Genomic DNA, 14,518 nt, shown 5'->3' with positions numbered 1-14,518 from the left:
TTCAAAAATTTGTCACCAAAATTTTAGTAACTCAAGTTCTTTCTTTTTGTTTTTTATGTTGTTTTTATTGTATTTAATTAATTAAAAATTATATTTTTATGTTGTCTTTCATATGTATAAGTTATAAAAAGAACTTTCTTATAATAATAAGAATATCTATTTTTCTACAAAAATGAAAACCTTGATGACAAATTCTTGCAACTTTTCAATACGCTCTCCATTCCTCTTTTAATCTCCCCTGCATGCCAAAAGAATTCCAACCCAAATGGTATAACCTAACCTTCCCAAATGAAGGCTGAGGGTTTTGGTCCCAAGGACATGTAGGATATGGATGTGTGGTTTGCCAAAAAAAAATGTGTGAACAAATATGTTGTTTCTCCATTTTTTTTTTTCAGGAATATTACAATCTCAATTCCAATTTCAATAGTAGAAGTGTTTTATTCATGAAAAATGTGTTTCTTGTGCTCCTATAGTCATTGTGCTTCAATACAGAAAAGTAAGAATTTATTTTTATTTTTCCTTTATTTTTTCATTGAGGTAATTTTAGAAACAAAAATTGGTTAAAAAAAAGACCAAGAATAACTTTTGAATATAAATATAGATACATCTAGATTGTTTTATTTAATTATTTTTTATTGGCATGATTATGAAATCCATTACATACTAGCAAGTTTCCATAATTTATGTTATATCTATAATGTGAAATGCCAAAAATATGATTGAGTAGTATATTATGTTAGATGCTTGACATACTAGCAGAAAAATTCTATAATGGTAGGAAGTAAAAGCTGAAATTAGCCCTTTGTTCTCATAATCATTTCATTTTCAACAATTAAATTTAAAAAAGGCCATAGGTGTAATGTTGGTTTAGATTATGAATGATGAATGAGGTAAAATTGAGAGTAATAGAAAAATCAAGAGTTGTAACTATTAAAGTAATTAAAAGTGTATATTAAAAAAATAAAGAAAAAATATATGTATAAAATAAAATTTCTATATACTTTTAATAGCAAGTTATTCATTATCACTTAAACAGATTAACTAAGACATTTTGACTGCAGTAAAATTAAAACATTAAATTTTTTTTTTTTTAATTTTTGTACTTTAATATTCACTATAGATTTTTAATTTTAATACTTTAATATTCACTATAGATTTTTAATCACGTACACGTACTTTTCCCTAGTATATATAATTATATAAAATATTTCTTATGACTTAAAGAGAGAGACAAGAGAAAAAAATAAAAATACTCAACAATGACAACTTTATTAATGGATTGTTAACTAGTCTTCTTTTTATTTATTTTCTCATATCTTTTATAGATTTGTCCTAAAAAATGTACATTAAAAATGCACAGGGAAAATTATTTATTTATTTATTAAATTTAACTTTATATCGCTATTTCCCCTCCCAAAATTGAAAATTTCTGGCTCCGCCCTGGTGGCGGCGTGTCCTAAGTTTGTTTGTTATTTTATTATCATTGCATTTTTTATTTATTTTTTTTTTTTTGAGAAGTTTATGATGGTATATATATCAACAAAGTGCAGAAAATATTTCTATACTATGATATTAGTAGCATATACACCACCTTGAATATTTTCTAAAGAATAAAAAAGCAAAACGAATATTACAACACTAATTAATAACATATTTCTTACAAAACGGGTATTACAGCACTAATTAATGTCATATTTCTTATTGAGGGGTGTTTTCGTAAAATGTGAAAAGAATATGACCCTTTTTTACACTTTTTCAAATAGGAGATAAAAGTGATACGCTGTGTGTATACATTATGAGTGTTTTCTGCACAGCTTCTTTTAAAAATCACTTTCACACACCCTATTAAGGCCCATTATGAAAGTACAAAATTATATCTTCCATCTTTATTATGAAAGTACAAAATTATATCTTCCATCTTTGTCCAATCACAAACCCCCCCCCCCCCCCCCCCAAAAAAAAAAAAAAAAAAATTCTCCCTCTAAAATTTCTCTCTCTGGGTTAACTCTTTCATTTCTCTCCCAGTTTCTCTTCATATACGGTTAAATGAATCAGCGCCTCTTTCTAATGATGCAGAACACACACCACAAGAAGAATATAAAGATAACGCAATTCGAATGACACTTTATAAAGATAATGAATGCCACTTTATACCGGAACCTGATGAATTGAATACCACTATAACCTGATGAAAAATGGCACAACACCTAGCAATAACATTGAGCAAATCGAAACCACTAAGACGGATGAATTCGAATCATTAGTAGATTATCAAATTAAATATTTTAATCCATTGTCTACACCTACAAAATCTTCACAAATAAATTGCAAAAATGTTACACAAGACGATTCAACTTGAACACCAAAACTAAAAGAATTACTCCACTGGTATGTACCATTTTGCCGAAACAACTAAATTAAATTATATATAAATATTTATTTGAGCAAAAGGTCCACAAATAAGTTCCAGAAAAATAACTTGCACACCATTATGTAAATAATAAATGAACTAATCATATTTATACAGTTTTTTCACCCAACACAGCACTTCAAACAGAACACAACTTTCATGTACAAATATGCCAGTAAAAGAATGAAAAATCAGCTGACATAGGGATAGGGTCAACATAAGTGAATAACACCAACCAGGGAAAATCACATACCCAAATTATTATTAAAAAAGCGCTCACACGGTGCATAATTTGAATATCAAGGTTTTAAAAGAGAACACAAGGTGACTTCAACGATCATTATAGTCTGTGTGCATCAGTGGGCACTTACAAGGAATGGATGTTGGCAAACCCCACACTCTATGGTCTCAGAACCAGAGCTGGGAACTTGAACCTACAATCATTTCCAGCACACAACAAAAAGAAGAATAAAAGAGATTAGAAAATAAAGCAGCCAAAAAAAACAAAATTGCGGATGGTAAATATGCTAGGATCTCAAACCTGCAAATGAACCGTGCAAATAGGACAGGCAACTTCTTTCATCCGCCTACCAGATCCATCTGACTTGGAGTCTAATAACAGATTATTCAAATAAGTACAGGTGATAAGAACATACTCAACCGAGATGAAGTGATATTAACCCCAACCATACAGCTTCAAACATTAACAAACTAGATTAATACTAATGCTTAATTAGAAGGAAGAAAGGGGTGAAGATAGTAGAGGGTAAAGATGGGGCATGCTTAAATTGTTTGGTAGAAAACAGATGAAGAGGAAGTGGGGAGAATAAATGAAGTATTCTCCAGATCCACCAATCCGTTTCCATTCAATAATTACCCTAATAAAATTGTCGATTAATTCATACACAGAGTGATATAGTGATGAACTAAAATTGAAATTTCCTCTTCCTTTCCCTTCCCTCCTACCAAACAATTAAAGGCCATTCAACCATACAAAAGGAGAAAATATATATATTCCTCTTTCCAAAGACTCCTCTTTCATTCCTTCTCTTTTTCCCTTCCCTCCAACCATGGTATAAACCAAAAAGTCGGCACAGAGGAATTCATTCCAATGTCTAATGATTGTTTAAAATATATATCAAGAATATATCTGCTGTGTCTATTAATGTCACTAAATCAATTCAAATTCCCCACTTGTTACACTCGAATTAAATCATTCCATCCGCTGGCCAGTCTTTTAAAACGTTGTCAAACAATTAAAATTACCATATACATTACTATAAGAGGGTCATAAGGTGTGCCACATGCAACATGTGGATCCCAAAACCAGATGTGTGCACGTGCACACCCAAATACAAGTTTCAGCAGTACTAAGTACTAACTAACCTGATGATGCCTTCCGATTTTTTTCCATCTCCTCCTGTGACAAACAATCATTATCAGAGAATTAGAATTGGAGTGCATGCCATAAATCAATCTATTTTACTACTTCAAGGAATTAAAAATAAAAATAAAAATCTCAACCATAGAACCAAAATCATGGATTCAAACAAAATCTAAATTAAGTGTACAAAATTTAGAGTGCTTATTCTACCAAGTATGCTCAGTACTCACAATTAGTTATCATGTAAAAGATAAATCACTTATACAAAGATCTCAGTATTAAGCCAAAGAGACTTCACTTAGACAGAATGTTGAATATACTTGGTGAAACGTGGTTTTAAACTTCAACGCACCTCTACAAATTAATCCTTAAATCAGTTCTCCATATTCAGCTGCTTCAAGTATTCAGGAGTACCAAATTAGTATTAACCTTTTCAATACTAAAACTCTAATTTTGCCAAACAAGATCTTAGTTCATAGAAGAGTATCCAACTAAACTATAAGATTGTGTTATGATTATGAGTCATTTGTTGGAAAATTCCTAATCAATACATGGGTCGTAATCTAGGAAGCACGGACACTCCGTCAAAGGTGTCGGACATGCTGGAGATATGGCTGGACACATGTCAGATACAGCTTGAAGTGTCCACATCTTAAAATGATTAATTTTTTAGACAGATACGGCAAAGACATGGTCCGGATACACCAAGGACACAACCAGGACACAACAAGATCAATTTGTAAATATTTTTCTAAAACCATGGGGCTCAACTCGAATTTTAAAATCTAATGATGAAATATATAAATACAATAATTATGCTTAAAAGCCCAACAACACAAGGATATTCATGTCGTTTGCAGGTAATTGCATATATCCGTACTTTGCAAACCATCCAAGAATGGCTAAAAAAGTGACTAAGAAGTGGGTAAATTCTTCGTTACCAAAAAAAAGGATATTCACATTATCTGTTCTCATATCAAGATGTAAGTCAAAACAATGAGAGAGAGCTAGAAGAAAAGGAAGGAGGAGAAATAAAACAATAGAGGAAAAAGGGGAGACATCCCCTGGAATGTGTATGGTATTATTGAGAAATTGAAAAAAAATAATTTTTTGTATGATAATATATATATATATATACACACACACACACACATATATATACAGTGATGTATACTTTCCGTGTCCGTATCCTATTTTTTTTTAGATTTTTTGTATCGTCGTGTTCATATCCTATCGTACCCATGTCCGTGATTCTTAGGCTGTAATGTGTGTCAAAAGTGATTAGTCTTCGTCTACAACCATAAAAGATGAAGGAGATGAAGATGAGAGAAAAAAAGGCCACAAATTACTTTAGACTAAATCACATATCTTTGTTAAAGGTAAATAAGATCTTAGAGACCAAATGTGGTTTCGATCTTTATAAGGCTCAAAACAATGTTTTAAACATGTTTTTTTAAATTAGGTTATAATCTGAAGTTTTGATACTGACTTAAAATGAGTTTTCAAATTGGGTATTTTTATAAAAACAGCATAGCCGATCAATACCTTGATCAATAGATATGCTCTCAAAAAAATTTAATTGTAGTCCAGAAAACCTTTGATTGCAAACTCGGTCAATGGAACCCTGAAAACTCGGTCAATGGAACCCTGAACACTCTGTGTCGAATGATAGCTTGATAGAGAATTAATATTCTTAGAGAATAGAGAGAGAGCTTTGTTTTTAAATTTATGGTTTCCCAAAGATTATATGTGAGTGAGACATTCAGAGCAAGGGGCACATCAATCGGAGCAATTCTAACAAAAGAATAAATCAACTGGGGAAGACTTGATCCTGAAGGATTGGGCATACATAGAGAAGCAGATTGTGTGAGGAGCTGCTGGAAGGATTGAGGAGATCCTGCGTAAGTCTGAGTCAGGAAAGAGTATAGGTGATTGTTCGGTTGGAATCTGGGAACTTAGTTGTAAACTTCTATATCTTACAGTGTTCATCGTTGGATGAGATCCCATGGTTTTTTCTGTTTAAGATTTTTCTCATAAATACCTTTTGTCTCTATATTATTTACAAGTTTGTCTGCTTTTGTGAATCTGTGATTGCAAATGAGACACTTAAAAAACTAACTGCTTAACTGAAGACACTTGATCAACTAGATAACTGAATTTTTAATAAAAAAATAATAGAAATTCAAATTTTTAATTAGTTGCAAATAAATATCCATAAGACATATTCGGCCCCTCTCTAGGTCTTAGCCATGCGTACTTTTGCCAGATTAGAGATTTGGGTTGGGATCCTCAGATTTCACAGCTAGAATCCAATGCAAATATCTCTCATTAGGTTGCATCTCTCCCTCTTGCCCATTCACTCAAACATTCATTATCTCCTCCAATTAGCTCCCATTGCAATGGTTCCAAGCAGCAAGGAGAAGACCAAGGCTGACCATGACATATCCTTGGTTAAATAGACAGCACAGGTATAAAAACTGGAAAACTTTGAGAGACGGAGAACAGAAAAATAGCAACTACTGTAGTATTAGTGGATACAAAAATGACATTGGTTGACTAAATGGTAGCTAAAATACAGGCACAAACCAGGAATCTTATATCAATGCAAGGGACAAAGTAGTTCCTTGGTTTGAGGCAACATAAATGCTGAAGCATCCTCAAATGAAATATCAACTACCTATCTTCTTAAATGTAGCTAACTTGTTCAATACAGTACGATTGCTCTTACAGATCAACTGGAGAGTGTATCCAGAACTAGTGATTTTATTAAAATCGTTATCTAGAAATGCTCCTCAGCATGTGGAAAGTAAGGAACCCACTCCACAGTACTAGCATATTAAGCAAAAGTGCAAAACAAAGAATTTAAAAATATGGAAAAGAAAATGACCGTTGAGAACCACTGGAATCAAAATGACACAAAGCACCACAGATTAAATTTTAAATCATCAATCACCTGAAGCTTCTTGGCAAGATCCTCGTGAGTTTGCAATATAGCTGATTTGCTGGCCGATTCCTTAGCATTACTCAACCTCTGAGTAACTTCTGCCTGTAAAGAGAAACGATACAGTAAGATCTAGCTCAAGTGTCTTCAGGACATTTTCATGAAATGCTATGGAGGAGTCTGTCCCATTATCCCTTCTTTTCTGTTGCAGAAAACTAACAATTCAACAAAATGGATGACTGAACTTTTAGTGCTGAGCCAAACAATTGGACCAGATTCAGATTTATTTTCTGCATCTCCTGGTAATCAAGTTCTTTCAATCATCTTCTCGACCAAATATTACATGGTCAATTTAATTTTTTCAAGTCAGGATTGGTGTGGGAGGTACAAACATAGGGTGAGTTAAGCGGACCGTAAACAATCATGTGCACTCAAATTTGCACATCCGCATATAAAACGAGCAAAGCTTCACTAACAAATGTAAAACAATCCATGACACTTGGCAAACCAATAAATAACCCATCATTTATGGATCTATATGAAACCAAAGAATAAAAAATTCTCCAAATAACTGGGAGATGGATAAGAAAAATTATAGTAAGAAAGGAGAGCAAATTATTATTCCATACCATGCATCGATCACAAACACGAACTGGCTGAGCATTCTCATCAGCTGTAAGCGCAATTCTACCATGGGTACACTTGTCACAGAAAATATCTCCACAATTCCTGCAATGATGCTGAAAATGGAGGAAAATCATAAGGTTCACCCAAAGATACAAATGTCTTCCACTCCACGCATGCATCAAAATAAATTTATTATATCAATCATGAAAAATACGTGCCTTACGCACAAAAGCGCTAAAGTCTGTTGCACAAGCTGTGCATTTGGTAACCGCTTCATCAGGAACCTAAAGAAAGCAAGAGGAAACATATCATCAAACCAGAAACTCCAATCAAAATTATTATCCCAGTTAAAATTTGACAAGTAAACTTGAAGATCAGGAAAGCTTGCACAATACTGCTCAAATCAAATCAGATACAGGCTCACCTTCAATAATTAGCAAGAAGTATCAGTACCAAAGAAAACAAACAAGAAGTTAGAAAGTTTCCATAGAATTCATTACTAAAAAGGCCATTTACCAAGTGCCGCTCTGCCTATGCACAGTGCTGAAAGGGGTAGAGCAGAGAAATACTAACTAAATTTTAGTATCATTTTGCACAAGATTAGTGCTTGCAGGTTCGAAGCCCCATCCTCATGCTTGGAAGCCCAAGTTTACATATACCTCCGCTTTCTTCTTTACGCTTGCTCACTCTTTTTTCATTCATCAAAGAGAAAGAGTGGTTTATCCCAAGCAATCACTCCTTCAAATTCATTACAATGTAGATAGTTGATCGTGTAACCCGAACAGTGTTAAAGCCTCGTGACTTGAAGCACTCACTCCGTGATATAACAATAACATTAAACAACACTACAGTCCAGCAGAGTTCAATATCAAAAAATCTTTTGCTTTTTACAATCATAAGTTAAAGAAACCATTTTCCTAGAAATTAATTTATTACTGGGAATCCTGCTCGTTAGACCGCTGGGAATCACTCCAAGGAAGTTACATAAAACATCCCAATTAACCATGTAACAAGATAAACAAATATATCAATATATATATATTGTAAAGCCCCCCAGATAATTTCGGGAAATTCCCTTGTATACTTCAGACGTCTGCAAAATTCGGCCAACCTTATCTCAAAAGGAAATGATTGTATGATTCAACTCACAGCAATGTCATTTAGTTGCCACTTGGTAAAATAAAAAAATTTGTGTAGCGTTTCGAACTCCATACACAGAAAATCACAGTAAACACTATATTTACCCATACTAAAACCGGCCATGCAGTACGTGGCCCACTAATTCACTTTCTGTTAGCTTCACCAGTGCTACTAAAGGCCCAAGGCGCGCTAGAGGTCCTTTGGAGCCTAGTCATAAGGCGAGGTGAGCGTCTGAGTGAAACGCGGCGTACAATTGAAAAATTAAATTACTAGTTAAACATATTCATATTCCATATTAAAGGCACAAGTGTTGTCAAAGGCACACCTGGGCACACAGCGGGCGCAAGTGTTGTGCATGTATGAGCCTGGAGCCTAGGCCCGCGCCTTTGACAACACTGAGCTTCACAACAGTGAGTTTACTGATTTTCAGGACTTCAAAAGCAGCACCATATGACAGAAGCAAATCCTTATCTCTGTCATGGTTACTAGAGGATGTGTAGCTGGAAATAAAAATTTAAAATATATATATATATATATTTAAAAATGGGAACAAATGGGAGGTAATAGAATTATAGCCATCTAAAAGACATGTAAGATTTTAAAAGAAAAAGGCATATACATTTATTACTACAATTTAGGGGCAACCATACGCAAGCTTAGGCAAAATTCTAGGATTGAGGTGCAGTTAGCATTGATCTAATATTGCATTTGTCTGGGATTAAGGGTTCGAGATGTGGATTGTAGCATGATCCCAATATTAAATTAAAACTCCATCTTATTACCAAAAAGAATTAAATAGGATAATGTTTGATAGCTTTAGTACAAGATAGTAATAGAGGTATCGGTGGTTGCACCACTTTGGATTAGTGATAGTAATTATAGTATGCATTACAATTACTACCAGGGATCTTGATAAAGCATTACAAATATGTTTTACTCAAAACATAATGGGTAAATTACACATACACCCCTTGAGGTTAGGTCATATTTCACCTAGATGAAGATTTTGGTTTTAATTTTCACTTACACCCCAATTTACTTTTTGACCTCTGACACATGTGAATTGACCCTTTTACCCTCAAATTTTTAATACAAAGTATCTGTAATCTTACATGACAAAATGGCCCCTATATATATATATATATATATATATATATATATATATATATATATCGAGCACTGTTAGCCGGCAATTGCAGTGGCGACCACAACCCCTTCCACCGCCGACCAAGTCACCATCATCGTTGCTAGCGTGCCCAATGGCAAGCCCTCTCAGGGAATTGCATATTTCCTCCCCTATCCGAAATGTCAACGTGATATTTGGGACATCTCAATCACGACCGTCGTCGAAGAGAAGCAGTCATTGGTGATGGTCGACATCTGTCTGCTGCCATCGTCTATCCACGCAACTGGACCACCAACACAACAAAACCCACCTCTACAAGCAACAACTCAACAACTCGCGGTCGCCAGAATCCTATCTGGTTATTGCCATAGCAAGTAACAACTCTTCTTCGTAGGAGGCCGTGGAATAGAGCTCATCGCCTCCAAGAACTTCACCTCTTTCACCATCGACATTGAAGCCCTCGGCATCGCACTCACCAACAAGTACTCCAACGGCATGCCCAGCAACCATTCTAATATTCACCTCTTTCGCCATCGACATCAAAGCCCTCGGCATCAAGCTTGTGATTCGCCATTTTCAGATCTCACAAGTTCAAACCCACTACCTCTCGACCCATCAAAAACCCTAGCTTCTCAATCAATTCACGAGTGATTAACCCTAGCTTCTCAATCAACCCTATCTTCTTCCCTAACTTCATGATTTCAGAATCAACCTGCGAAATTTCCCAACCCTTAACGCGTTTTACTAGTGATCGAGAGAAGGAAGGAAGGTGGGGAGAAGGGATTGTTTCTAAAATTACATAAATGCCCACAATTTTGATGATGTGACAGTTTCTATTGCCCTTTTTTTCGTCCATTTATCAGTTATCCCATATATATATATATATATAGCTCAGTGATAGAAAAAGAGAGGGTTAAATTTGAGGACATTTTGGTCATTTATAATGGGTCTCTTGGGGTAGTTAAGTCTTTTCATATTTGAAACAAAGTCACCACAAAGTCAAAAGGGTACTATTGTCATTTTATATGTAAAAGTGCTCTGACACAACTAAAAAGTGACTTTTGGGGTCCAAGTGGAATCAAGTCTTCAAAATATGAGTGAAAGTTAAAACCAAAATGTTCATCTAGGTGAGATATGACCTAACCTAAGAGGGTGTCTGTGTAATTTACCCAAACATAATCTTTTTTTTTCTTTTCTTCTTCTTCTTTTTTTTTTTTTTTTTTTTTTTTTTTTTTTTTTTTTGATAAGTAAACTTCTCAAAACAAAAAAAATACGAATAAATATAATTTTGTTCTTAAATAAAAATTGTATTAGAAGAAAGAATTAAAGAACAAGAGAAGGAAGTGAGGACATACCCTCTCGCAGTACAAAGACGATGGAAAACCTCCACTTCCAAAACCCAGCACAAATGAATATAGAAATAAAAGGAAGAACCGAAGAACACCAGCAATTACCATAAGCCAAGAAATGTAGCGAATTTTTTTATAAAAAAACAAATCGAAGTGTGGTATTAAAGAGCGTGGTGAAAACGAGGTAATGGGACAAATTAGTAAATCAAAGAAAAAACTACTCTTTATCAAGGTTGTCAAAATTGGGAACCTATCTTGGATTGGTGGTAAAGTACTTAGGATTGGATTGAGATTTCATAAAAGGCGCTCAAGAGGGGAGCGCTCCCAAGAGAATACGCAAGGCGCCAAAGGCAACCACTATAATTTCAAGCTATCTAAAGTAGACAGTATATTGTATTTAAGAGACCAACTAGGAGTTTCCTCTCCATCGAAGGATTTCCAATTTCTCTCATGCCACAAACCCACCCCACAAACATAGCCCTCCAAACATCTCTGGCTCCGCTCTCCGCTATGTACTCACTATTGAGATTGTAAAACATGCAAAATGGGAAAGATAATATCTATGGAACTAAAGAGTACTTAAAAAGAACAATAAAGTGCAAAAAACCCTAACAACTCATGGAAAAATATAGCATGCAAACTTCCAAAGCCCTCCCTAACAATTATGGAGCATATTAACTCTCAAACATTTACAAATTTTATTAGCTAAAAAAATTACTATGCATGGTCACTTTAAGGGGAGTAGGAACACTTCCTTCATTGCAATTATCCCGAAAAGGGTGAGCCTATTGAAGCCAAGGACTCTAATCCCATAGCTTGCATTGGTGGGTAGTATCTACAAACTTATAGTGTCCTTGCATTGATGTAGGGGTGGCAAATGGACGGGTTGGGCCCGGTTTGGGTTGGGTTGAAAATGGGTGGGTCAAACATGGATCAAAACCCATATTCAACCCGTTCAGAACGGGTTGAAAATGGGAGGGTCAAAAATATATAGGGTCAACCCGTTATGAACCGTGGACCCATTAATTATTATTATCATTATTTTTAATTACTTTTTTTCCGGAAGGTTTTAAAATTTTATTTAATAACAAATAAAAAAAACAATCTCAAACTCAGCAATATTTATCGACTCGTTTTATAGAGAGAGAAGTGAAGGCAAGAGAAGAAATATTGATGTTTTAAAAATAAAATTTTCTTCAAAATTTTGATGTCTACAAACATGGAAAAAGAAGATGTAATTTGCATATTTGCAAAAAAAAAAAAAAAAAATTGACCGTGAAACTCAACCGACCCGCCCAAAATATTGATATTTAAAAAATAAATTTTCTTAAAAATTTTGATGTTTACAAACATGGAAAAGGAAAATATAATTTGTAAAAAAAAAAAAAAAAATTGTCCCGTGAAACCCGACCGACTTTGAAAAAAATAATAATAATAAATTTGACCCGTAAAACCCGACCGACCTGCCCAAAATATTGATGTTTTAAAAATAAATTTTTCTTAAAAACTTTGATGTTTACAAACATGGAAAAGGAAAATGTAATTTGCATATTTGAGGAAAAAATAAAAAAATAAAAAAAATGACCAATGAAACCAACCCAAAATGTTCGGGCTGGCCCAACCCAACCCATTTTCGGGTTGAGGTTGGGTTGGGACTGGGCTGGGTTGGGCCAGCCCAACTTGCAGCCCTAATCGTGAGTGAGTGAATTTTAGAGTGAGAAATAAGTTGAGTGCAATATAGAATAGATGTGTGTTGTGTGTCTATTATATGCTGGGTTAAATATGGGTTGAATATGGTTAACCATATTCAACCCATCTTGACCCTTAAATTAAGTGGTTAAAAATTACTCAACCCATTTTAAATATGGTTCATCCAAAACCATTAAAAAGCGGACGGATATGGGCGGGTTGATGGTTTCTGACCCATTTTGCCACCCCTACATTGAGGTTGGGTAGAGTTATCGATGGCATGATATCAGACTCTCAAAATGCCTTGGTAGGCAAGGTTCAGACTTTGAATTCCATGTTGATTACTAGTGCGTGTAAAGCCAAAGACAAATAAAAACAGGAATGACTATAATAATGAATATCATGTAAAATAAGCAATAAAAAGTCAAAAAAAAAACCAAACCAATAGCCCCTAGCCGTAAAGGTTTTAGATGCTCCTTACTTCATCAGCAATTTATGGTTATTTATCATGTAATCTGTCTAGATTCTGTTTTCTTCCTTCCGACATATGCTTCTCCCACCCCTAAGAGGAGCTTATATATAACCCATTGCTGGTCCCAGAGTAGGCAAGGAAGAGATAAACGAAATATTGACCTAACAATTGACAATATTTACACAAAGTGATTATCCTTATTCTCAAACCCCTGATCTCAGATTTTGATATGTGAATATACAAATTTAAATCTCCAACAATATGTTTCTATATTTCGTAATCATGTTTCCCATCCACAGCACCCAAAATCAACATGTTTGACTCTCAAAACATAAAATTTTGCAACACATACAACAAACATAGACCCAAAGAAAAGGGCAACAAAATCATAAAAAAATTATAAACATATTTGCCTCCAAGCCAATAAAGAAACTAGAAGTTCAATAAATTAAAAATCATGACCAAATATATATATAGCACTTAGAATTAAGCAAATTATGTAGTACTTGGAATCATGATGCAATATAGAAACCCTTGGAGACTCCAATCAAAAAACAAATATTGCATCCCCCCTCCCAGCCCTCCCCACCAAAAGTATAAGGGAAAAAAATAACTACTATGTTTGCTACTAGATTGGTATAAGAACTGTTCCAAAAGTGACAACAATCTAACATAGCATAGAAAATTCTTTTGTATGTATTCTTGCATAAGCATGAGAGCAGGAAACATATAAATCCAATTTTTAAGGTGCATGGGGGTTATAGCAACAAAGACGACAATGAATTATTATTTCAAAGAAGATGAGAAATATCTAGAAAACTGTAATGATACCCAATGATCTTTCTCCTCATTTCCAGGCTTCATCAAGTTCATCCAATCTGCAATACCCTTTTTCTTCTCTGTAGGTTGTTCTGTTGTCTTTAAGGAATCAGAAGGTTTGCTTCTTCCGCCCATCTCCTTAAGCTGCATCACAATTGAGAAAAGAATAAAATAAAATTTCATGCCTTTACCCAATAAAAAAATTAAAAAATTAAAAAATGAACAAAAACTTTGCCACTATCACCCGGGAAAAAAACAGAAAAAGAAAAAAAGGAACAGAATGAAAAGATGAAAACCTCATCAGAAAAAGCTTCCCATCCTTCCCTCTGTGCACACACACTTGATGTATGACATGCATAGAAGCCAACATAAGACTAGAAAGATGGACACACATTTGGTGTATGACATGCATAGAAGCCAACATACATAGGAGTGGAAGCCAACTTGGTAATTGATATGAAAGAATGTCAATTTAATATATAGATAGTAGGACACCCACATAAAATGCTTGATATGAAAGAGACACATAATCAGAAGGTGTAATGTTATGGCCCGAATTTT

The 14,518-nt window shown here is 34.3% G+C and overlaps 1 protein-coding gene across 1 annotated transcript in view; it reads right to left on the bottom strand.

Moving 5' to 3' along the window:
• Positions 1 to 2,464: 2,464 nt before the first annotated feature.
• The window catches only part of LOC132279997 (protein FREE1), a 29,378-nt gene continuing 17,324 nt past the window's right edge, over positions 2,465 to 14,518 (bottom strand). The window contains exons 4-10 of the mRNA XM_059782088.1: positions 13,970 to 14,101; positions 7,581 to 7,646; positions 7,365 to 7,475; positions 6,748 to 6,840; positions 3,797 to 3,830; positions 2,952 to 3,022; positions 2,465 to 2,844 (exon numbers count right to left, since the gene is read on the bottom strand). Coding sequence (XP_059638071.1) covers positions 2,767 to 2,844; positions 2,952 to 3,022; positions 3,797 to 3,830; positions 6,748 to 6,840; positions 7,365 to 7,475; positions 7,581 to 7,646; positions 13,970 to 14,101 — 585 coding nt within the window. The 3' untranslated portion in view covers positions 2,465 to 2,766. The remainder of the gene's footprint in view (positions 2,845 to 2,951; positions 3,023 to 3,796; positions 3,831 to 6,747; positions 6,841 to 7,364; positions 7,476 to 7,580; positions 7,647 to 13,969; positions 14,102 to 14,518) is intronic.

Source organism: Cornus florida, unplaced genomic scaffold (genome assembly GCF_030987335.1).
Source record: "Cornus florida cultivar Cherokee Brave unplaced genomic scaffold, ASM3098733v1 CherokeeBrave_3.0.0_Hap2_Chr10, whole genome shotgun sequence".
NCBI lineage: Eukaryota > Viridiplantae > Streptophyta > Magnoliopsida > Cornales > Cornaceae > Cornus > Cornus florida.
The sequence above is the reverse complement of the archived record's forward strand: the minus strand, read 5'-3'. Positions and strand labels throughout refer to the sequence as shown.